Raw genomic sequence first — 25,613 nt, forward strand, 5'->3', positions numbered from 1 at the left:
TATAGGGTGTGGGAGTCTAAGTCCCCAAATCAAGGCTTCAGGATTATTTCCAAGAAGTTACAAGATTTCAAGAGACCAAAAATTATACCTACACCAGCAACAGAAGCAATATATGAGATTATGATAGCAGTGCTATATATTCCTGTAAATGTTTATATGCAGCAGGTAGGAAAAGTTTCATCTGATTAAATCGGAGTGTGAGTCAATTCTAAATGTACTGAGGATTTTAGGGAAGAAGGGAGCAGACAAAAGAAGAGAAAGCAAGGATAAGGGAAAGGGTAGAAAGAAGAAGAAATAGAAAAGATAATGGGAATAGGAAAACAAAGTTTATTTTTTAATTTTAAGAACAACGTGTTTGTGTGTGTGCACATGGGTGTGAATATCTATTCCACTGACAACTAATTAATTCACATATGTTTAATAGAAAATGAAAGATGTGTTAAACCGGGGGTACACTAGGTCTTGCTCCAGGAGGGAAACAAGAAATAGGCCAAGTGTCCTAGCAGAACTCTGATTTGTAAGGCAATACTTTTGCCCACATCATGGGCTGCCACCCAGGGCCCAAGAAGGAAAGGATCCTGAAGAAAGAAAGAAGGAAGGAAGGAAGGAAGGAAGGAAGGAAGGAGAGAGAGGAAGGAGATGGAAGAAAAAAAGGAAGGAAGGGAGGAAGGAAGGAAGGAAGGAAGGAATGAATGAAGGGGATGGAAGGAAGAAGATGGAAGGAAGAAGATGGAAAGAAGGAAGGAGAGGGAAGGAAGGAAGGAGATGGAAGGAAGGAGGGACGGAGATGGAAGGGAGGAGATGGAAGGAAAAAAGGAGATGGAAGGAAGGAAGGAAGAAGATGGAAGGAAGGAAGGAAGGAAGGAGATGGAAGGAAGGAAAGGAAGGAAAAAACTAAACTTTTTTTACATAAACGATTTGCTGTAAGAATTTCACAATGAATCTGGCTATCTGCTCAACTGTTTAGATAATTTGGAAGCCGCAAATAGTGGCCCAGGATCATTCCTATAAGCGATCTGTTCTGCTCTAATAAGCAGGGTTATTGCCCATCCATGCTTCAGTTCAGGTTGTACTGACAAAACTGGGGGATCAGCTGAAACCCAGAAATCTGCTGTTGACAATCAAGGTGGAGAACAGCTGCCTTTTCCTCCATTGGGTGTAGGAGACTTTCCAATGCTTTCAGCAACACTGTTGTCCCAAACCAGTAACACTAGGTATCTTAGTGCATCTCAACTCTTTGGCAATTGTTAGTTCTTGTCCATTTTTCATCCAGTATACAACATGGGCCCATGAAGTTTTATTATCCAAAGAATCACAGAGAAGTTACTGGAATCTGTGTGTTAATCTTCTGTTTCATCCAACCAAATAAATCATCCTTGCTAAAAGCATCATCCTTACCCATTTCTTCTCCCACGTTGCCATGGATACACTGCTTCCTTAACACCATCGTATTATTCAAATGTGATTGATTTTCTTTCTACCTCCTCTCCACTCGACTATTTGGTTTTTGTCTACCCAACTACTCCATTTATCTTAAGTAAATTCCCCCTAGCCTTGCTTGACCTATTTGTGCCCCCTACTTGCTGCAACCTCTTCAGCCCCAAAGAATGGTCGTATTTTCTAAAAGAACACCAGAATACATGGTTTGACCAGATATTTTTTTCGAACATAAATTAATTTATATTTAAACTTTTAACGAAATGATAAAATGGTTTCTGTTTATTATATACTTAATAAGTTATCATTTGGGGAAAGAAGAAAATATACATTTATTTCAAAAGAGTGATCAATAAAACAAAAATAAAAGATGAGGAGTCACTGTACCAGCCATACATCCCTCACCCACAAAGCCATCTTCCTCTATTTCTTCTAAATAGTCCACGAATTCTAGTCCCTCTAGGAATGGCTCTGCCTTGACTATGTGGGAAGGTGAAAATAACTCCCCAGATTTTACTGAGTAAACCCACATGTCTTTTCCTAGCAACACATCAAAATAATAATAATGCAAGAAATTCATCTCTCTGGGCTCCAGACTCTTTACTCATGAAGGGAAGGACTTGGTTAGAAATAGGTGGTTTCAAATTTTTTTTAAAACATATTACTGAAAGTGTAGTGTTTTTTAGCTAAAAATCTTACACGGAAAGAAGAAAAAAATAGCATGGAGGTGAACAACAAAAGCGAAACCTCTCACAAAATGTTAAAACTCTATGTTTTAAAATCATCGGTTTGCATGGTCCCCTAAACACCTTCCAACTTCGGTGTGCTATTTTTATGATTTGGTTCTAAAAATCTCAAACCTCCTAAGAGATACTGCTTGAGAATAGATGAACGATTTTATTCAGGAGCAAAGAGCGGATGTAGATTACAGTGCCATTACACCAACATGGCTCTTTCTCCCAACCCATCTGGGTCCTTCGAAGCTTTCTTGCAGGATACTGAAGGCTCCAGAGCACTGGAAAGCTCTCAAATCCAGGAGAGAGCCAGCTCCCTTGGCAACAGCAGCAGAGGGAACCCTTCCTTTTCCATCAGCAGATGGTGGTGGGCTTTCACCACTTCTGCAGCACCTTTTCTTACAATGGACTCTTGGCTACTGTTAAGACTCTTCTGTACCCTGCCTAGCAACCAGTGCCCTTGGCAACTACAAGAGCTATCATTTCATCAGACCCATGATGCTGCTTGTACTCCCATGCCTCTAGACTGTGTCCATGTTTTGCAGATACGATAAGCCCTGTGTCTAAATGGAAACCTTCTTTATAACTCGAGTGCGGTACAGTTAGATGCCAAATTCCAGAATTTTGTGAAAAATCAAAGTGTCTTAAAAAGAAAACTGGGCCTACATTCAATTTCTGCTTTGCACACAGGTGAAATGCCTACAAGTGTTGACTAGAAGTTCATTCAAATTTCTCTCTGCCCTGATATATTGGCAGGATGTCTTGCAAGTCACATAAGAGCCTGGGAGAAGAGCCCTTGTTCCTCCCACTAAATAGCCATATGACTTTGGCTGAGACACCTCTGCAGCTTCAGTTTCCTCCTCTGTAAAGCAAGAGAGATGAGCTGATGATGTCAAAGGCTCCTTGGAGGGCTAACATTTCATGCCACTTGGCTTCATTTTTGACCAAGGTCTGTTTTTGTAAGTCTCCAAATTCAGGGCTCTGAGATTCCTCTTAATCTCAAGTTTTTCCCATGAGATTACAATATTTCTTGTAAAAGTTCTTAATGTTATGTTCAAAGGACAGGAAAACGCTGCAAGATTGTAAAGCATATCTCACCAAGGGGTCTAAGAGGTTAAGGGTGAAATGCAGGGTACCAAAGTGACCCTTTAGAGGGAAATGTCAACTAGAACAGCTATTACTTCTATGGTGACTCCAGAAGGCTTTGGGATCACCAGGCCAGCCTGGTGCTCATGCATTCGTGTGTGTATCTACAAATTCAAGTTCTCAAATAGTATTGAACAATTCCTTGCTATTTGTTGAGGTACCTCTAGACACCGGGAATTATGCAAAGCAATTTAAGGCATATATACTCCGATGGAGAAAAGATACACACGCTTGAGTTAACTAAAGTGTTAGGCAACATGTTATTAAATAATCCATATATGTAGAAGGCTACTAAGGGCAGAAGAACTGAACCTTTCAAGAACTTTTCAAGTGAGAAATTTATGGGTAAGATGCTAAAGGGTATTCTTGACCAATAAAATAACTTTTTTTTTTTTTTTTTTTTAAGCCAGTCTCAATCTGTCTCCCAGGCTTGGAGTGCAGTGGCATGATCTTGGCTCACCGCAACCTCCACCTCCTGGGTTCAAGTGATTCTCCTGCCTCAGCCTCCCGAGTAGCTGGGACTACAGGCATGCACCACCACACCCGGCTAATCTTCTGTATTTTTAGTACAGATGGGGTTTCACCCTGTTGTCCAGGCTGGTCTTGAACTCCTGACCTCAAGTGATCCACCTGCCTTGGCCTCCCAAATTGCTGGGATTACAGGCGTGAGCCACTGTGCCCAGCCCCTCTGCTTTTTTTTGTTGTTGTTGAGACAGGGTCTTACTCTGTCACCCAGGCTGGAGTGCAGTAGTGTGATCTTGGCTCACTGCCAACCTCTCTCTCCTCGCTTTAAACATTTCTTGTGCCTTGGCCTCCTGAGTAGCTGGGATTACAGGCATATGCCACCATGCCTGGCTAATATTTTTTCTACTTTTAGTAGAGATGGGGTTTCACCATGTTAGCCAGGCTAGTCTCGAACTCCTGACCTCAAGTTATCCACCTGATTCGGTCTTCCAAAGTGCTGGGATTACAGGCATGAGCCACTATGCCTGGCCCAAAATGAATAAAATCTTAAATCTGAAATAAACATGGCACTTCCTACCCAGGGCTGGCTTCATAAGTGTATAACTTGTGCTGTGAAAGAGCCCTATTTTTAGAAGGACCCTGTGCTTGGTTTAATGAGGTGCTATCACCATTGCGAAATTCTTCTTTTTTTTTTTTTTTTAGATGAATTCTCACTCTATTTCCCCAGCTGGAGTGCAGTGGCATGATCTCAGCTCACCACAACCCCCACCTCCCAGGTTCAAGTGATTCTCCTGCCTCAGCCTCCCGAGTAGCTGGGACTACAGGCATGTGCCACCATGCCTGGATAATTTTTGTATGTTTTAGTAGACACGGGGTTTCACTATGTTTGCCAGGCTAATCTTGCACTCCTGACCTTGTGATCCACCCACCTTGGCCTCCCAAAGTGCTGGGATTACAGGCATGAGCCACTGCACCCGGTCACCATTGTGAAATTCTTAATCATTGTTGAACAATGGACCCTGCACTGTCATTTTGCACAGGGCTCCATAAAATATGTAGTGTTCCCCTGGACATTGCCTTGTTCAAGGAAAAGGTTCCTATTTGGGAGTGGTAAGGGATAACACTGTAACAGGAGTTAGGAATTCAGAAAAAGAGGGCCATGGATGCTACGTTCCACTTTCTCCTGTAGAAAGAGGGCTACACTGGCATGTTTTTGAGCAGCAAAGTAACTCAGTAACATTGACATTTTAGGAGGACTCATCTGATGCTAAGACGATGGGAAGAGACAGGGTTGGTTTGGAGACTGTCATCATGATCCATGGATAAGGAAGAAAGTCCACTTGGGAATAAATAAAAGAGGGCAAATTTGAGAAACAAGTGGAAAAAAAAGAATTGCTATGTCTTGATAATAAATTCATGAAAAATGGAGAGAGAGAGAGAGAATGAGAGAAAGAGAGAGATGTGAATTAGACTTACTTATATGACACACTCTTTGATCAGACTTTTGAAAACAACAAAAGCACTATTACTATGATTATTGGTAGCCAAATTGGTAGGGCTGCCAGGAGGCTTTGAAGTAATGTCTTCATCTGGGAATTTGCCAGTAAGGTGAACATGCTAACATCATTCATTTGTCCATTCATTCATTTCATTCATTCAATATTTACTGATCACCTACTGTACGTCCAAACACTGTCTTAGACATGAGGGATCCAGCTGTGAATAAAACTGTCACAAGTTCTGCCTATGGAAAGTTTACAGCCTAGAGAGGGGGAAAGATGTTAAACAAATAATTACAATTTGGGGAGTGTCATGCCAGGAGCTTCATGTAGTTTGGGAATTAGGGAAGCTTGTCTGGCCTTTTCTCCCAGGAAACTCAAACAAATAAATAAAAGGAGTTGTCAGGCCCACAGCATTTAATTTGCCTCCTTCCAGTTCTACTTAACAACAGCTTGTATGTGTATGTGTATGTGTATGTGTGTGTATCTGTGTATGTGTGAGTAATTTTCATTCCCGAAAGACTTGACAGGCCTGATAAGAAAGAGAGAATGAGAGACAGAGAGAAGGAGGGGGAGAGACAGGGCGCGCACGCGCACGAGAGAAAGCGACAGAGGAAGACAGAGACAGGTACTGACAGTAAAGTTGTTGGTGACAGGGACAAATGAAAGAAAGGAGGGGAAGCCAGTGATGCCTCCCTTTTATTCTCTTCTGAAACGGTTTTCCACTGGGTTTAATAGGAAATGCTTTTCTCCTCTGCCATCCACATGGTTTTTGTCTCTCTTCCTAGTCCTAGTTTTTGTTCTGAGGATGGGCATCCCTCAAGGCAGACTGAGCTTTTCCCTAGGAATTTTGGAAATGGGACTGAAAGAGAAAATTCAATAGCAGTCGGAGGTGGCCATTTTCACCCATGTGAATTGGGAAACAAAGCCAGTCAATATTGCGGGAGAAGATGGAGCACAGAAGACGGCCAGAAGAGTAGCCTGAGAGTGTTCAAATCCCCAATTCCAGCTTATTTCCACCCAAGTCGCTAATACATTCCTGTCGTTCAGTTTGATGAGATACCCCAGTATGTTTATAATAAGTGTTCCTTTTTGCTTAAGCTTGTTCAGGGTTTCTAGTGTTTGATTCTCTATTATTTGCAAACAAAGAGGTTCCATATGATAATTGTTGAAGAGGGGCATCCCGTGGTGACAGAAAGCTATCAGCACAACCAGGTAAAGCTTTGAGATCTACTTTTAAATCCTGTTCTACCAATCAAAGACTTCTGGGTATGTGGATACAGGTGTTTGTAAAAGTGAGCAAAATGTACACTTCTGACAGAATGCACATGGCAGTTATCATACTTAGGACCTGGGTTAAGAAGTGTTGAACAGCAGCTTGGATGGCTATTTATGATGCATCCTCTCCATATGGTGCCAGGTCAAGATCACAAACCCTGGATACAACAGAGCATGAGCCCCCTGAAAACTCTCTCCGCGAAAAGGGCAGTGGTACCTGTTTATAATTTAGTCTTTCACCTTCCCTTTTCTGTTGAATCCTACCCTAGGTTTAGCTGGACGCATCCTTATATGTAATCTTTGACCTTGACATTATTGCCTTCAAGGACACTACCAGGCATAGGTCTTTGGGAAAGCTATTGGCTGATGAATGGATAACTTCCTAGAAAGTAACAAGCAGGACCACCATCAGAGGCTTCTGGTCTCCTCCAGAGCTGGAAGCTGATACTGTGTGGCACACATCATATGTACAACTCTCCTCTGCTCTTCCTATGCATGGTTCACCCACCAAATTCTTTCCTTTGCCTGGCATTATCTGACTCTAGGACAAAGCCACTGTTCCCCACCAGTGGCCCGTGTCATCTGTGGGTCTGACATGTTCCTCTTTGGGGTACAGAAGCATCAAATTTCCCGGTAAAGAGAAGAGGGTGGCTGACAGAATGCTTGGAGAAGGTGAAATGAGAGACCTGGTTATCTGCGTCGGTCTTGCCCTAATCCTGGCCACATTTCCCAAACAAGGCTGAGAGCCAGGGATGATTTTTGTGTGGAGTGCTAATGCCTGAGCTCAATTTGCTCCTTGCCTTCTGATTCCAGGTACCAATGATAACTGTTCCCTAGCCAAATGTTGCCCTGCATGCTGTTATCTGTTGTATTCACTGACCAAGAATAACATAGGCCTGACTGTCTGCTCATCTACTGCAGGGAGTACTCAGAGAGGACGAGGTGAAAATGATGATCAGGTCACTGAGGTAGCCCTCGATGGTCTCAAGGAACAAGGTGAGCTCTGGGGGGTGCTGGGCTGGCCTGGCCTCAGTGACTCTTACAGGAGAGCACTCAAGCAGCGGGGGCTGAGACCAGGTACACACTGTTCTTTCTTCATCCTAAGGGATGTCCCGGCTCTGCTTCCTTTAGGGAGATTAAGAGATATGAATTCAGGCCAGCATCTAGTGCTGGGCATTTGGCGAGTCAAAACCAAGAGAATACTGAAAGCCAAAAGGCTCGGTCTCAGAATTACCATGCAGTGATTTCAATGATTGAGCCTCACGCATGGGCTCAAGTTGTTTTAGAAAGATGTCTGTTCACACGAACACTGCGAAGCTATTCTTTCCCTAAGCACCACACTCTCAGTTTGTCAAAACATTTGAAGAAGACTAATTCATGCCTCAAAAGGAATTCTCTCTCACTCACAAAGCTGCCAGGTTTGTGAGCTTGAGGCTTTCATGTTAAAATAACTCAAGACACTAGAGGAATAGGGAAGAAAAACCTCAAGTGGAAATGCCTTACGATGTCACTAAGAGGGCAGAATCCACAATTCACATGCTCTCCGGGAGGATGGGGTGGCAAAGTCAGATGGCTCAAGCCAGCTCTGACTGGTTCGGATACTTGTGCGAAGCAGTACAGGGTAGCAGTCACAAGCATGGACTTAGAATCCAAAGGTGCATGAGATCAAGTCCCAGCTTTTCCATTTACAAGGCATGGGATTTTGTGATAGCTCCTTCAGCGCTGGAGGCTTGGTTTCTTCTTCTATGGATGGGAGGACTGTAAGAACAGTACCTCCTTACAGGATTGCTGTAAGGATTAAATTAGTTAGCACACGCAGCAGGCATGTGAGCATCAGATAGTTCCTGGGGTGCTCTATTGGGGTGTAGGGAACCTCATCAAAACCCTCTCCAAGTCAGGGAGGACTGGGAAGCAGCTGACAACACTGTCACTACAAGTGTTCAACTAGCGTGGCTGTTCAGCCGCGGGGAACTTTTCCTTCCATCACAAACAGGTCCCTGAAGTACAGAACAGAAACTCGGCAACTGACATAAACAATTTCAAACAATAATTTCAGAAGACAAATTGCTCCATTTGGGCACCAAGATTCCTCTCTGAGGCTTTCCCCACTTGTTTATGTATTCAGTGGCACAGAGCCATGAGTGAATTAAGCAGACAGCGCGCACACACGCCCGGGGCCGGTGGGAGGGGCCTCCGGGAAAAGGACCTGCCATTTGACCCGCGTTCCTTGAAAGCTATTGCTGCAGAGATGCCTGAGACAAAGGGACTCAGATTTACGCCTTCTTGTGTTCGCTTGTTCATCGAGAGAGGCCACAAGATTGGGTGCCAGGAGATCTGAGTTCAAGTGCTTCACCATGCTGTATGTGCAAATTCGGGCAGGTCATTACCGTTTCTATACCTTAGTTTCCCATCCCTGTAAGACAGACGTCATTATACTCACCTCTAGGGTAATTATAGTGGTCAAATTAAGAGCCCTTTATCCCTAATAAATTACCATACGAAGATTAATGAGGTTAACCGTGGGCATCCACTAAGTAGCTGAATAAGAGTTAGATATAAAGGGGAATTAGAGTTTGGAAGAAAGGGTGTATTTTATGAGGCAAAGAAGTTCTTCTAAAATTAAGAGGAGACTCTTCATTCCATGGGGCTGTGGTTCTTGAATACAGGTTTACGTTCTTTTGAGAGCCTAAGTTAAGCTTGTGATATATACTATTCTATTATAGCATTTAAAGCATGTATTGCCTTTTCTGACTATAAAACAAGTGCGTGTTCATTATAGAAAATTTGAAAAATGTATAAAAGTTTCAGGATGAAAGGCAAAATTAATAGGAATTCAAGTCTGCAGAGATAAGCAGCACCTGCTAATACTTTGCCTTTTTTCTTCTGATTCATATACCTGAACATGGATATAAAAAGGTACCTACCCTACAATTTCTCAAGAATTGGGACTATATCATATGCAATTCTGAAACCTCCTTCTTGCATTGTAAACATCTTTGCATCTCATGATCCTTTGAAAACACGATATTTAAAGTGCATGTTAAATCCCATTTTTTATGTATTTAAATATTTTCTTTTTGTTAAGCATCTCCAGTTTTTCCCTCGGTTTTACTGTAGCACATATACCACTGCAAAGAGCATCCTCAAAGATAATCTTTACCTCTCTCATACTATATATATGTTATATATCATATACAAACATATGCATATACATATATATAAATGTAGGTATATTAACCATTCTTTAAATGTTAGAAAATAATCCTGGCTCTACTGTTAGACACAAGGTTTTGAAACAACCAAACATGATGCTTGAGAATACTTTCTGTCTCTGGGACATTCTGTAGTGTCATGCTCTAATCTATGTGATAAGAACACAATCCTTTGTGAAGGCTGCATTTCTACTAAGCCAAGGATTCCTTTGCTATCCCTATGCCTCATTCTGTCCTCCTCTCCCAGCCAATCCTGAGTTACATTTGCTGAATTTCCATCTCTCCTTCTCATCTAATTCTTTCAATCTTGAAGCCAGTGCAGATGGCTACCATGTTAAAATAAAAAATAAAATTAAAAAAAAAGCTTTAAGCAGACGGTCTGTTAGGTTGAGAGAGGAAATAGGTTAAATGCCAGGTATCTGCCTATCTGAAAAGACCATGTTCCCTTGGGCTGCGCATTTCTCTGGGGGACCATGTGGTAAATTTGGTTTTGCAAGCCCCGAGACGAGAGTTCTAGGTCTGAATCTGCTGGGTGACCTTGAGCCAATTTCTTAATGTTTCTGGAAACTCAGTAACCTCATCTGTACAATCAAACTTGTAATCTCACAGAATTGGTAGAAAAATATCACGAGGTCAGGAGATTGAGACCATCCTGGCTAACACACTGAAACCCCATCTCTACTAAAAAAATACAAAAAATTAGCCAGGTGTGGTGGCAGGTGCCTATAGTCCCAGCTACTTGGGAGGCTGAGGCAGGAGAATGCCATGAACTCGGAAGGTGGAGCTTGCAGTGAGCCGAGATCGTGCCACTGCACTCCAGCCTGGGCGACAGAGTGAGACTCCATCTCAAATAATAATAATAACTAATAATAATAAAACAAAAAATAAAAATATTAATGAATATGATCTTTTTTGGTGGGGGAGAGAGTTGAATACATCAAAGAAATAAGAGGTGCTATAATTTGGCAGGCTTCCTCCAGCTGTCTATCCTCAAAACTTTGTTCTCTCTCTCTCTCTCTCTCTTTGGTTTTATATTTAGACAGAACAGCATTCTCAATTATAAGAGAAGAGGATCTGGGCTCAGCCATGAGCCTTTGCTGGTCCTCATAGCATGTAATGATCTTGCTGAGACCCAGACAAGGCTTGGCACTGTCTTCAGAGGCATCAAAAAACCAGATCCAGAATAAAAACCACACCTCACCGGAGAATAAGTTTAATTATTATGCCTTTTCAGTTTTCTTTTTTTTGAAAGGAAAAGAATAAGTGATGCTAGATATATAAAACACTTTGCAAAATACAATATAAGTTATATAATGACAATAATTATCTTCATAACTCTCAAGCACAATCTGGGGTAAAAAGAAATGATAGGCTGGGCACGGTGGCTCACACCTGTAATCCCAGCACTTTGGAAGGCTGAGGCGGGCAAATCACGAGGTCAGGAGATCGAGACCATCCAGGCCAACATGGTGAAACCCCATCTCTACTAAAAATACAAAAATTAGCCGGGCGTGGTGGTGCACGCCTGCAGTCCCAGCTACTCGAGAGGCTGAGGCAGGAGAATCGCTGGAACCTGGGAGGCGGAGGTTGCAGTGAGCCAAGATGGTGCCACTGCACTCCAGCCTGGGGACAGAGTGAGACTCCACCTCAAAAAAAAAAACAAAAAAGAAAGAGAAATGATAATAGCTGGGCAGCGAATCTTAAGAGAAATTCATGAGAGGCTGGTCGTTGTGAATTTAGAATCAATATGATATCTTATAATAACATAAATAATTGTAAATTAACATATCAAAGCATATTGATATAAACATTGATATGAGAATTAATATACACTTTTTTTTTTTTTTGAGACAGTCTCACTCTGTCGCCCAGGCTGGCAGTGGCGCGATCTTGGCTCACTGCAAGCTCAGCCTCCTGGGTTCACACCATTCTCCTGCCTCAGCTTCCCTAGTAGCTGGGACTACAGGTGTCCGCCACCATGCCTGGCTAATTTTTTGTATTTTTAGTAGAGACAGGGTTTCACCGTGTTAGCCAGGATGGTCTCGATCTCCTGACCTCGTGATCCGCCCATCTTGGCCTCCCAAAGTGCTGGGATTACAGGCGTGAGCCACTGTGCCCGGCCTATATACTTTTTTTTTAACTTTTATTTTAAGTTTAGGGGCACATGTGCAGGATGTGCAGGTTTGTTACCCAGGTAAACGTGTGTCATGGGGGTTTGTTGTACAGGTTATTTCATCACTCAGGTATTAAGCCTAACACCCATTAGTTATTTTTCCTGATCTGCTCCCTCCTCCCATCCTCCACCCTCCGACAGGCCCCAGTATGTGTTGCTCCCCTCTATGGGTCCATGTGTTCTCATCACTGAGCTCCCACTTGTAAGTGAGAACATGTGGTATCTGGTTTTCTGTTCTTGCATTAGTTTGCTAAAGATAATGGCCTCCAGCTCCAACCATGTCCCTGCAAAGGACATGATCTGGTTCTTTTTTATGGCTGCATAGTGTGAATTAAAGTATAATTAATATTCATGTGTGAATAAGATAGCTACCATTTATTGAGTACATCAGCACATCCCTGCACTATGTCAAGCACTTTTTATATGCTTTTCCACTAAAACCTCAAAAATTTCCAATGAAGGAGGCATTCTTGTTTCCACATTTACACATAGAAAAGTAGAGGGTTGAGAGCTTAAAAGCATGCACTTGAGTTCATATCATACAATCAATAAGGATGGAGGCCAGGATTTGAAGCCAAGTCAGCCAGATGGCATACCTATACCATATATACATTGAGATTTTCCAACAAAAATTAATAGCAGAGTTGTGGGTTTTCAGTCTCTTAGTTGAGAAGCAAGTTTCATTGGTTGTAGTTTGAGTTGTGAGCATGACCCAGGATTAATGAGAATTTGAGAACAACTTAAACCTCCCATGGCCTCAGCCAACTCCTGATTTAGCTGCTATGTAAATATGGTATTGTTAACCCACTCCCCATCACTCCATATCTTAAAAAAAAAAGCAAATAATACTCAGTATAGGAGATACTGGATAATTGTAATCAAGAATATAAGAAAGAACATAAGAAAATTTAAAAATTACTGATAATCTCACCACCCAGAGCTAATCATTTTGGGAATGGATCCTTCCAGGCTTTTTTCCATGCGTGTGCTTTAGCACTTTTGGTATGTTTTGATTCTCAACTTGTTGGGATTAAAGTTTTTTAACTTTTAAAAAGAAATTTCTTTTTTTACTGTCTTATGGTCAAGACATTTCTGTGTGTGTGTGTGTGTGTGTGTGTGTGTGTGTGTGCGCACGCGCGCGCGCGCAGGGGGAGGGTGCTAAGTCTAAAATTGTATTCTTTATCAAGTAAGAGGATTAAAATATGTAATCAAATTTTATTTAGTGTCCACGTCCTCTAAATCTTCACTTAAATCTTTGCCTACTTTATTAAAGACTTACAGATACGTTTTTTTTCCCACCATTAGGATGTCAATTTCTTCTTATGTTTTAGGCATATTAAAAATTATGTAGATACGAATACAGTTTTATTTTAAAAGATGCAAATGGTAAAGGAAAGATAAGGTCTTGCTCTCTGTACCCATGGATACCATAACGAACAGTTCTACTTATATCTTTGAAACTTCTTTTTTCTGTGTACTTATATATAAATACTATTTATTGATTGATTGATTGAGATGGAGTCTTGCTCTGTCACCCAGGCTGGAGTGCAGTGGCGTGATCTTGTCTCACTGCAACCTCCGCCTCCTGGGTTCAAGCGATTCTCCTGCCTCAGCCTTCCAGGTAGCTGGGACTACAGGCTTGCGGCACCAGTGCCGGGCTAATTTTTTGTATTTTTAGTAGGGACGGGGTTTCACCCTGTTAGCCAGGATGGTCTCGATCCCCTGACCTCGTGATCCACCCATCTCGGCCTCCCAAATTGCTGGGATTACAGGGGTGAGCCACTGTGCCTGGCCAATACTTTTTAAAAAACATAAATGAAAATATGTTGCCGGATTGTTTTATAACCTGAATTTTAAAAAATTAATTCTACATTTTGGAGATCTTTTCACATCAGTTTATATAGAATTTTATCATTTCTTTTTGCTTTGCATTGTGTTTTATTGTATTCTATACTGTGAATATATTGTAATTTAATGAATCGTTCCCTTACAGATGATGTTTATTCTGTTTCAATTTTTTTTAGGTTAGGCACTATAAACTGTGATAAAATTGTATCTGTTAAGACTTTACAGTATGGATAGCTCACCAACACGATAGGTGTATCTATGTCTTCAGGCCTATTCAATACTCGATATTATCAACATTTTAAAATTTTGCTAATTTGAAGTTTTTAAAAAATAGTATCTAGATCTTTCACTTTGCATTTTCTTGAACGCTAGTGAGTTGAGTATATTTCATGTGCTGACTGATTATTTTCCCCCTTGAATTGTCTTTCCCTTAGGTTGTTTGCTTTAAATCTTATTGTTCATATAAGTCCTTTTAATAATTTTGTCTCACGTATATTTTCAAGTATTTTTTTCAATCTACAGTTTGATTTTAAATTTATTTTGATGATTTTTTAATGTGGAGTTTTAAAGTGTTTAAGTGACCAAATATGTCCATTTTTATTTCTAACCTGGCTATGGCCATAAGCTTGGGAAGGCTTGTCCTACACTGAGATGAAAAGATTATTCTCCTCTGTTTTCTTCAAATATTTTATAGGTTTCCTTAGCTCTTTAATCCACATGGAATTTATTTTAAAGTATATCATAAAATATCTCAATTTACTTATTTCCAAAGAGATAGTCAATTTTCTCAACAAACCCATTACATATTTTATTGTAGATAAATAGTGGACAGCCACTGTTATCAGAGGTTAAATCTATGCGTATATACATAAGTATATATATGTGTATGCATGCACATACACACAGTTCTCATCCACTGATAATAATTGTCTGTTTTACTTCTGGTACTAACTCCTAGATATTTCTTATATAACTATGTTTAATGTCTTAGAGCAAATCTCTTCTTCTTGTTGCCTTTCAAAAATTTCTTAATTTTTTTTTTCTCAAATAAACTGAAGTTTAAAAAGTCAAGTTTTATTAAAACCCCTGGGACTTTGTAGGAATGGCATGTGTAATTTATAGGTTAAGTACTAGAAACAACTAGTTTGATAAATCACTATTTAGGAAATCAAGGACGATAGCAGTAATTGGATATATGCCTGGAGTTGTAGCCCAGAAAGAGGCACATTAAATCTACTGGGTCAGGTATGTGTGTATGGTTATGCGGTGGGGCAGGGAAAGAAGGAAAGGAGCTGTAGGTTATAATAGAGATAATCATGATGGGACAGTGGAACAAACATGTTCATACCTGGCCTCCAAGTTGTCTAACATCTTTGAGCCTCAGCTTCTTCATCTCTAAGATAGGAATAATCACATTTTTGTAAGGATTAAATGAGATGATAAAGGTGCCCACAGATAATAGGTTCAGTAACTCCTAGTCCTCTTCTCTTCCCTTTTGATGAGGCATGAGTCATATTTGGTAACACGTGGTCCCTAAATAGCAGACCACATGGAAGTTTCCAAAGGCATTAGGCAACTGTTACTCATTTTCCTTTTCAATCTCTACTGAAAAGGTATGAAAGGCTCATCAGATACCAGCCACCATTGGGTAAGTACCCAAGGTTACTCTGAGTTAGTTGTACAGTAGGGACAAGCATTCATCGCCAAATAGAAATAGGCCTAAAGTTAAGTTTGTTACATTGTAAGTGCTCCAAAAACACTAGCCATCATTACAGCTCATAAATATTCAAATCCATTATTCCCACACTTAGGCATTTACTCGAAATAATGAGTAGCCTACAAAACAATCCAAAGGGAGGAAAATATTTTCTTTCTTTACATGAAGGATTTCACAGTAGTGTTATGTATACGGATTTTCATAGTAGTGTTATTTATAATATAAAGGTTATAACTGGCTTAATTTTCCAATACAAGTGGAAAAGGTTTAGTAAATTACTATATACTCACTTGGGGGAATATTATACAGTCTTTAAAGCAAAAACTATGTTGCTATGTAGCCGCTTGAAAAATATTTATGCTATTATACTAACTGATAAAAAGGCTGAGTATAAACTTATGTATATACTCTGATTATCATGTTGTAAAAATCTTTATGCAACTGGACAAGGACAGAAAGAGAACACAAATGACAAAAAATATAATGTATTGAGAAGAACTATTGAACTATTGTTCAATTAATGTTGAACAGCATTTTCTGGATTTAACTTTTTTGGAATCATTTTTTAGAAGCTCCAGACAGGGCAGTAAGTCTCAAATAAATAACAGAAAGTTCCTTGTGGAACTTTACCTAGGACTGAAAAACCAGCCCAACCAGTCAGGAGAAAACAAGATTGGCTTCCTAAGGAGAGTGTTTCCGGAAATAGAAAAGGCAGAATAGTTTATGGGGTATTTTCTAGTCATTTCACATCACCTGTGAAATGAGGATATTGCCTGGAGTTATTTGACCATATTTTATGAGAAACAACTAATTTGATGCTTTCGTACCACTTAAGAGGCCAAGGGGAAGGAGACACAAGTTGAGGAGTGAAAACTTACTCAATGCAGTAGTTCAAACAGAGGTGTCAGAAGGGATTGCTGATAAAGACATACTAAGTGTTTGAGGGTCTGTGTATCCATTAATCATTGCTGCACAAACCAAGTAAGAGCTAGGAGAACCCAATACATACATTTTACAATATTACAGTGGCTTAATTCACTTTGAATTCAATTTCTTCTCTAGTGATCTAAAGTAGCTGAATACAGCAAACATCCATGAGTCAGAGGGATTGTACTCATAAGAGAAGTACCCCAATAGTGAAAAGAAAGAACTTATCTTCCCTCACCAGCAGGAGAAAAGAAAGACATTATTCTCCATTTTGCTATGCTCTGGAAAAATAAAAGTCACAAAACAGTTTTATTTATTCTAAATTTCTGGGGATAAATGATACATTTTATTTTAACAAAAATTGGACACCTTTTTCTGTTTTATCTAAGAATAATGATCCAAATCTCATTAAGTAAAGCTTGACTTACTAGCTATTCTGAAACATATAAGCATTATCTGCCTAATAAAATAGAAATTCAAAGTACTAACATCATAAGGCTGCAAAACTATTATTGGGCTAATGGTCATTGTTGTTGTTATTAATCCTATTTGTGTTCATCGAAAACTTTTAACTACTCCACGCGTAAGCAAGAACTCTTATGCAACTCACATGCCACCAGATCCAGTAATCCATTTCCACACAGTGAATAAAGGTTCACTAATTTCTTTCTTTTCAGAAAGAAACCCTTAATAATCCTACAAAGATCTTTCCCTCATAGAAGTATGAGGATGTGAAGACCATGAGTCATTTTACCAATATGGAAACAGAGGCCCAGAGAGCCCTGGGAATATAAACATATTCCCAAGACCACGGAGTCCCAGCTGGGCTCCCACTGTGACTTGGCCCACGGGACAGAAGGAATGGAACCAGGAAAGCAGAGACCTGTGAAATGCACCTGCTGGCTCCTCCCCCTTGATCTGGACAGAGATGTGGGATACCTGTTCACCATTCATTAGATGCTCGGGAAGCCTTGCTAATTAGATGAAAATAAAGGAAATGAAAAACAGTCTGTTCTAGCATCTCCTATTCAGGTTTGGCTTTTTTGAAGCATGTAAAATTCTAACCCTGGGTGGAGCATTTTGCTTCTGCCCTGCACTTCTGTTATTCTTCAATTTAATCCAATTAGAATAGAGCACATTCAATCTGGTTCAAGCCAAGTTGACACAATCTTGCTAACTGTTTCTGTCACATGCTGTAGCAGATAAAAGACAAATGCCACTCTTCCTGGTCTTAAAGAATTTATATAATTTTAAAAAGTATCCTGGGTACACAGAATTGAATTAATCACAATCCTTGGTTCACGACACTGTCACACTATCGTCATTGAGCCATAGATGACCTTTGTTTAATTAATTTGCTTAATAACACATGGACACAACTACTGCCTAACCTAAGAACAATAGGGATAACCTGCTTCTTACCTTTCGGCTACACCCCTACCTCCTTATTTAGCCTCTCCCACTGTGCTATGACTTTGACTTTTGTATTTATAGTCACTCCTCTCCTTTTTGTTCTAGTTTTAGTACACACAAACACACATCTAACAATAAACCTATATTGCTTGTTTTTGATGTTTTTGAATAGACTTTAGAGGAAGAATAAAACCTATTTATTCAACATATATTTAATGGGTTCCTTCTCTGTGCCAAGCATAGATGATGTGAAATGACTGGAAAATACCCCATAAACTATGTTAGGTGCTAGAGAATAAAGACAGTAAAAACCAAACACGAATAAACAAGTAATAATTTCTGTCGTTATGGACAAATAATAAGCAAATAAACAAGTAAAAGGTTTAGTCTGTCCAATAGTGATAAGAGCTATGAATAAAACTAGGGCAGGGAAGGTGGGGGTTGGGGTTCTTGCTATAGTGATTAAGATGGTGAGGGAAGGGCATGGGAGCTGTGAGTGAATCGAATACAGCTGGACTTGAGGAGACAGGAATGGTCTCAAGCAGGTGGCTTGAGCCAGACCCCAAATGTTCCTTTAACTTTTACATTCCATGTAGAAATTAAAATATGTTCATTTTTTAAGGTCCATTAAATTGTATTCTCATATGTAATGCTTTGATCAAGCATTTACAAAAATATTTAGGGCCATTCCCTTGGAAAAGTATTGAATCTTAGGGCTAAAGGCAACTTGAAATAGAAACCAGTCAAAACCCTCTATTTTGTAGAAAGTAAAAATGAGATCTAAAAAGGTGAATTAAATTATATATACATACATAAATATTACATATCATGGGAAAGGTACTCTTGTAGGTTAAATTATCTGTTCTAAACTAGAAAACTAATTGCCAATGAAGGTAGATAGTCTGGGCTTCTCTCGAGCTCATGGTGAAAATGTCTTCAGTACTGTCCATTATGATAAAAATCTTGGGGGCCGACTTCTTAGGCTAACCTCAATTCCTGAGAGAGAAAATTCAGTGCCAGAGATGTTGAGGATTTAGCTTAAAGTAGGAATCAGTCGTCCTTTTAGGTTGTCTGAAGGATGGAGAATAGAGAAACGACAGAGAGAGATGACTGCAGGGTCTTGCTGAGATGTCCCTTGCCCTCTCTGAAAGGACAAGCAACCAATTACAGGCACCAGGGGCCTGATCCTGCATCTATTGGAGTAGAAGAACACAGTGGGGTGGGTCCCACTACCTGAGGTCAGCCACAGCCTCTTGAGTACCTGCTTTGCATGTTCTTTGCCTTCTTTTAACTACAGCTCCAACCTCTGGAGCCTCTGCTGCTTGAGCACCGGCCTGCCTGCTGAGCTTATCTTCCTCCTTGCCAGACGACCAGAGACCAGAGGTGAAGCTCCCATGTTCTTCCTCACCCATAAGCTGGCTGTACTCTGGGGGACCTAGGGTTCATTCTCATGGTACCCCCACCCCATCTGGAGTTTTCTGCTTTCATGCCTAAAGTACAAGTTTTGCATTTTGGGGAGTCCTTGGGGACCCAGAGAATCTCAAGAGCTTGATAGGATATTGGATGGGGCAGCAGAAAGTGTTGATCAAAAACCACTCGGATTGGTCAAGAGATCGAGACCATCCTGGCCAACATGGTGAAACCCCATCTCTACTAAAAATACAAAAAATTAGCCGGGCGTGATAGCGGGCACCTGTAGTCCCAGCTACTCAGGAGGCTGAGGCAGGAGAATGGCGTGAACCCCGGAGGCGGAGCTCGCAGTGAGCCGAGATCGTGACACTGCACTCCAGCCTGGGCAACAGAGCGAGACTCCGTCTCAGAAAGAAAAAACAAAAACAAAAAACACTCAGATTGTAGGTAGGGTTGCCAAAAAGAATAACAGGGCCTAGTGAAATTTGGATTTCAGAGAAAAGTATGTCCCAAGTACTGCTATATAGTGAAAAAGTAATCACTATTGCTTGGAAATTCACATTGAACTGAGCATTCTGTATTTTTATTTGCTAAACTGAACAAGGTTATATTTGTGGGGGTGGGGTCAAGTTCATGGCAATTGCCAGACTTTGCCTCTGTTTGCGCGGTTTAAGATGGGGAAGTGAGAAAGAGAGAGAGAGAAGCAAAAGAAACACAATGATTCTTTAGAAGCAACATCCATTCATGGATCTCTCTCTCCACTTTTGATCCTTTATGTCTGAGGGCTGTGTGTGTCTGTGTGTGGCACACATACGTACCTCCCTGTGTGTTTTGTAGGACACAAGGATTGATATGGAGGAGAACTGTTGATAGTGACACTGATTAGATGTTGAATAAACAACATGAGAAGATTAAAAACTGTAAAAATGCGATTAGTTTAAAATCAGCACAAATTACTACATTCATGTAAAACTGCCTCTCCTTCACACACAATTGCCACACAGCGCAATCACAGTTACACTTGTTCCCAGTCAATCTTTATGTGTTTTCAGAGAATGATAAAATGTTACCAAAGGGGTCTAAGACATTGCCTAATCCAACCTCAACATTTACCGATTAAATAACTGAGACAGAGAAACTGACCAACCGCCGGTCCCACTGCACATCAATATTAATAATAGAAAAATGTTTTGTAAGAGCCTTCTAAGGCCTGGGCATTTTTGAAGTTCTCTACTTCACATTTAATTCTCACAATGACCCTATAGTCATCTTCTTTATTCAGGTGAGGCAAGTTGAGGCACAGAGAATTATGTAATTTACCTAACACTCAGGGTCATGTAGCTAGTAAGCAGAGACCACTATGAAAAACCCAGCTAGTCTGGCCCCCGAGACCCACGCACTCAACCAGCACACCCTTTGGCTTCTCAAATGAGTTTATATCACTAAACATGTTCATACATGTAAACTTTCAGAGCTTACTGCTGCTGTAGCATAATTTTGTCCTTAATCACGAGGTCACTCAAATACAGTTGGTCGGCCATGGTTGACATCGATGATGATTTCAGAGTAAAAGCAGTTATCTGCTCACTTATAAATAAACCCCGTCACAGTGGGTCTGTTGCTGTAACCAGAGAATGGCTCTGTTGCATTTATTTTTTGAAATATGTTTAATGGAATACATAATACCACGATCTACTATCAAAGCAAATATTCGCAGTGAGATAGAAACAGTTTTATGAGTTTACAGTTTGAGTTGCTTTTGAAAGAGAAGGAGGAGAAGATGATGGAAGAGAAGGGAAAACAGTGAAAGAGAGAGAGAGAAATCAAAATAAAGTCAAGACCCTTATTCACTGTTGGTGACAAAATAAAAGACATTCTCTTAAAGAGAGGCCCTCTTGTTAGCATGCCACGATCTCAGTGCTGGTACAGCCATAGTAGTAATTACATCCAGAAAGAATAACCACCATTCAAACATTACATTTTCTAAGTTTTACATTCCACTTGTTTTTTTCTCTTGTCTGTCAAGAGACTATCCATGTTTGCATCTCAGACTCCAGATTCCCTGTTTATCAATGACGGGAGGATTAAGGATGCCTGCTTCTGCTGTGATATCATGTTTTCCCGAAGCTACCTTTCCTTATGACACAAAAGCCTGCACAACTTTAAAAAAAGTGAGGCTGGAATTCTCTGAAGCTCCAGGATCAGGGTCTTCAGGGTCTACTTAGGAGACACCAGGACTCCACAAATCCACTGAGATGGAAGTTGGGAGTGTGGCAAAAACTGTCTTCCCTCTCCACTGCACTTTAGCTGAAGGAGGGATTGATAAGCGTTTTGCAAGTCTACTATCAAGTACATCACCAGATCCTTTTAGAGACAAACCAGCACCCCCAGACCCTCCACATTTAAACTGGCAAGGAAGCATTTGAAATGAATGCAGCTTCATAGAAAACAAATCTACATCCTCTCTTCTTCAGAAAGGTGGCAGTGTTGCCTTACAGTTTTGACCGAATACAACGCAGTGGTGAGGTCTCTAGCTGATTAACAGATCAACCGCCTCACCTCACCATGGAAAGGAAAGGAAGGACTTAATCCACTGCCGACCCCAGTGGCTGGCAGACTCATCCCAGAGCTTCAGGGGCAGTGAGGCTTGTGACCGCCTAAGCTCTTGAGTTTTCAACTTGCATCAACAATGAAGATCCTAAGAAAATCTCCAGTTGACCCCACAGGCATCTAAAAACCAAGGGCATCTAAGAAAGTCACAGATGAACCTTACCTCCCAGCATCTACATTTTTCCTTTTTGAACCATCCATCCCAAGTGAAACAACTGAGTTGGCCCCATGTAGAAGGGCTAAGGAAACTTTAGCTTAGCAACCTATGCCAGCATCTTTCTGACACCTGTTACGTCTAATGTTCACATCAGAGTTCTCCTAAAAGTCATCCATCTAAGTAGAAGTCCTACATTGTTGAGTGTGTCGTTAACCAGTTTTCTAAAACCAACATTATACACAGAGCTACTGAAAAATAACTTCAGAAGTCAAGTGTTGCTTTGTCTAAACGTGGAGACCCACACAGACACCTTCCATGGGCGCGTGTACAAGCCCTTCTGGAGAAGCGGTTAGAGCTCCCGTCTCTCCCTTCCACTCACCTCCACTCAGCGTCCTTTGAGAAGTTTCTCCATGTGCCACTAACACAGAAATTTTGGGGGAAATTCTCTATTTATAAATATCAGATGGTTTGGGAAAAAATATTTGTGGCACTGGGCTTTCTTTTTTTTTCTACAGTGATGTCATTTTAAATACTTGGTGTGCTCCAAATTTGCTATTTTTACTTCCCCCAAGTGACTTTTTTTGGGAAATACATTTGTTTGGATTAGCTACATTTGAAGTGACCCCTGTACCTAACACACAACATCAGGTTCATCTTCTCAGCGATTATAACCGATACTACGCAGCTTCCAAACGTGAAATCCCTTATTTGTTCATTTCCAAAGTTGCTCCCTCTGAATGTACCCCTCCAAAATTTCTATTCATAGATGCAGAGAAAATAAAATAAAAGGATTGGCCTTTTCACAGATGAACAACCACACTCGACCACCCAAAGCACTTACAACGGAAGACACGAAAGGCCCCCAAAGTCAAACAAAACTCTTCGCTTCCACAATGTGCTTTTGGGGAACAAAGTTGAGGTAGACCTGGCAGACTTTGAAACATTTATTGGAAAGCAGTTCTAGAGTTGAGAATTGCAGAAGAGGAAAGTTTAAGAAGGAATGCTAAATGCCTTAGCCCTACCTGATCTGAACTTGCTCCTAATCAGCAAGGAATGCTCAGACCCCAGGAGTGTCATGTTGAGTCTCAGCAAGCCGCTGGTCCCTTGGCCAGGCGCCCCCTGTTCTCCACCAGCAACAGGCTCCCGGGAGCCCAGCTGACCGCAGCTAACAACCCAGAATTCATCCAACTCTCCGTGAGCTCCCCTGGGTAGGAGTACAGTGGCAGCCAGTGTCCCCAGAAAACTGGCGCCTCCCCCCTCGCCGTGCGGGGCTAATTAACTCTTAGCCGGCGGGACCCTCCTCCTCCTCGGAGGTTGGCCAGGAGCAGCGCGGCATCCCAGGCGTTCCTGTCTGATGTCATAGGCTGCCGGCGATTGCGGAGAATCGCCACCACGCCTTTATGAAGGTCCCAACTTTGCCATCTGATACTCTTTACTACTGACAGGCGCTCAGCCAATCAGGAGCGGCGAGCGGGGTCTGGGGACCTGGGGCCGCCGAAGCCGTCTCGGGAGCCGGCTCTTAACTCTTTGCGGCGGGCCCCGCAGCCGCCGAGGCACAGAGGGCGGGAGCAGGGCCAGGGGTCGGGAATCTGGGAGAGGGGCGCGAGCTATAGAGCGGATGCCCGGAGGAAAGAAGGAAGGGCTGCGACGCCGCGGGGCTTGCAGGTGGTTCGCGGGGCTGCGGCAGCCGCTGGGAGCTCCGAGGACCTGGGGATGGGCGTGCGCAGCCGGGGCTTCCCCGGCCGGGCTTCTGCCCGCGAAAGGGAAGCGGCCGGGATCTCCCGCCAGCCGGCTGCAAAGGCTGCGCGAAAGGGCGTGCGCGCCCGCGGGACAGTTCACGCGGGGCAATTTGGAAATAAGCTGGACCCCTGAGAAGAAAAGCTTCCGACGGACCGAAGCCCACGCATTCCCCTCGGTTTGAGGGGCTCAGGGCACTGGCAGAGACGATTCTGTATCTCGCAGCTCCAATACTGGACTTACATGCATTTCCACGGGGAAATGGAAAGGCTTTCATTTTCTAGGATATGCTTTTTGGGGGGACAAATCGGTGCATCTGGAGATCCAGCTGCGACACAACGCTCCCACCTCACAACCCCGAGGGAATGGGAAAAGATACCTGAGTTGGAGTGAAAAACCTACTGGGCTCTAAATAGGGAGGGGCTCTGGAGCAGGGGGCAAGTCAGAGCTCGGGCTGGGCTTAGCTTGGGAAGGCTAAAAAACTTTGCCTGCGAATGAGTCTCTCCTTAGGGGAAAATCCATTCCGTAACCGACCCAGGGTTATTTGTGCATCTGGCCGAGGTGTTATAGGCACATGGATCAATGAAATAAAACAAAGACCCATCTCTCAAGAAGCCCGTTAAATAGTTGGTGGCTCAGAACATAAAAACCACTCTGTATACGTATATAATTAGGGCTTATTTGCAACTTCATATGCACGTGGACCCCGGGTGTCGTCTATTACACACAAGCCTGCCTGTATCTCTACTACGAGTCCTTAAAAGATCAGTCGGTGACAGATGGAGACCCGAGGTGACAATAGCTCATGGGGACAACCTCTAATGTCCTGGTCCCGGCCTCTGCCCCATCCCCTGTTGCTGAAAACACATTAGAGGGGTTAGCCCTAGAGCTTACTCTCTGGATCTGAGCGGGGCGATTTTGTACATAAGGTCTTCAGGGATAGACACCTTCTTGCTGATGTGTCAGAGACGAGGAAGAACAATCCATCCACGTTCCCTTTGGGGATCTAGTCCTGGCCTGGGCGCCTGTCTATAGGCTGATTTCGTGTGCAGGAGCATCTCAGCGATTATGTAACATCATTTTCCCATTCCTGCTATAACAAATTACCACGAATGTAGTGGCTTAAAACAGCACACATTGATTATCTTGCTGTTATGGAGGGCAGAAGTCCAAAGTGGGTCTCAGGGGGTCAAAATCAAGGTGTCAGCAGGGCTGCGTTAGTTTCTGGAGGCTCTAGGGGAAAATCGATTTCCTCACCTTTTCCAGCTTCTAGAGGCCGCCCGAGTACTTGGCTCATGGCCGCTTCCTCCATTTTTGAAGCCAGCAATTGTGGGTCAAGTTCCTATCGCATCTTACCGCTTTAATGCTCCCTTCCCCACCTTCTGCTTCCCTCTTCTACATTAACCTTACGGCAAAAATAAACTCTATCATAAAGTCAGTTTATTATCCTCCCTAATCTCATCTACTGCCTGGATTCCCTTTGCTGTATAATGTAACCTATTCACAGATTCCTGGGATTAGGACATGAACATGGGAGGAGAGGGCATGATTCCGCCTGAGATCTTTCTTTCTCTTCTACCTCTCCTGGTCTTCAGTCAACCCCCAGCCCCCTGGTCTTCAGTGAGAAGAAGGAAAGTGGAGGGAGGTTTGGGAACGGGTGCACACAGGAGTCTGGAAGGGCTCTGACCGGCTCTGAGATGTGTGTGGCAGGGAGGTACTCTGCAGGGAAGAGATTGGTGGGATAAGGAATATTGCAAAATTATCTGAGCAGAGAAAACTATTTTGAGCAACATTAAAAAAAGAAAAAAGAAAAAGCCAAACAGATTTTTATCCCGAAGGCTTTGGGGCTG

General features: G+C 42.0%; 1 protein-coding gene and 1 long non-coding RNA gene across 8 annotated transcripts in view; one reads left to right on the forward strand and one right to left on the reverse strand.

Annotated features, from left to right (window-relative positions):
• MYOCD (myocardin) overlaps positions 1 to 25,613 on the reverse strand; it is a 131,323-nt gene that overhangs the window by 78,046 nt on the left and 27,664 nt on the right. For 2 of the 7 annotated variants that reach the window (XM_009432725.5, XM_511830.8), the window contains exon 1: positions 23,049 to 23,444. The exons of 1 other annotated variant lie outside the window; for it this stretch is intronic. In XM_009432725.5, coding sequence (XP_009431000.2) covers positions 23,049 to 23,103 — 55 coding nt within the window. In that variant the 5' untranslated portion in view covers positions 23,104 to 23,444. Of the gene's footprint in view, positions 1 to 22,405; positions 22,448 to 23,048; positions 23,445 to 25,613 lie in introns of those variants that run through there. 4 more of the 7 variants (XM_054671032.1, XM_009432726.5, XM_054671034.1 and 1 more) reach the window with 3 other exon arrangements.
• Positions 15,398 to 17,440, forward strand: LOC104002916 (uncharacterized). The gene is made up of 2 exons (XR_001710948.1): positions 15,398 to 15,440; positions 17,114 to 17,440. It is a non-coding gene; the product is annotated as an uncharacterized LOC104002916 (long non-coding RNA).

Source organism: Pan troglodytes, chromosome 19 (genome assembly GCF_028858775.2).
Source record: "Pan troglodytes isolate AG18354 chromosome 19, NHGRI_mPanTro3-v2.0_pri, whole genome shotgun sequence".
NCBI classification, from domain to species: Eukaryota; Metazoa; Chordata; class Mammalia; order Primates; family Hominidae; genus Pan; species Pan troglodytes.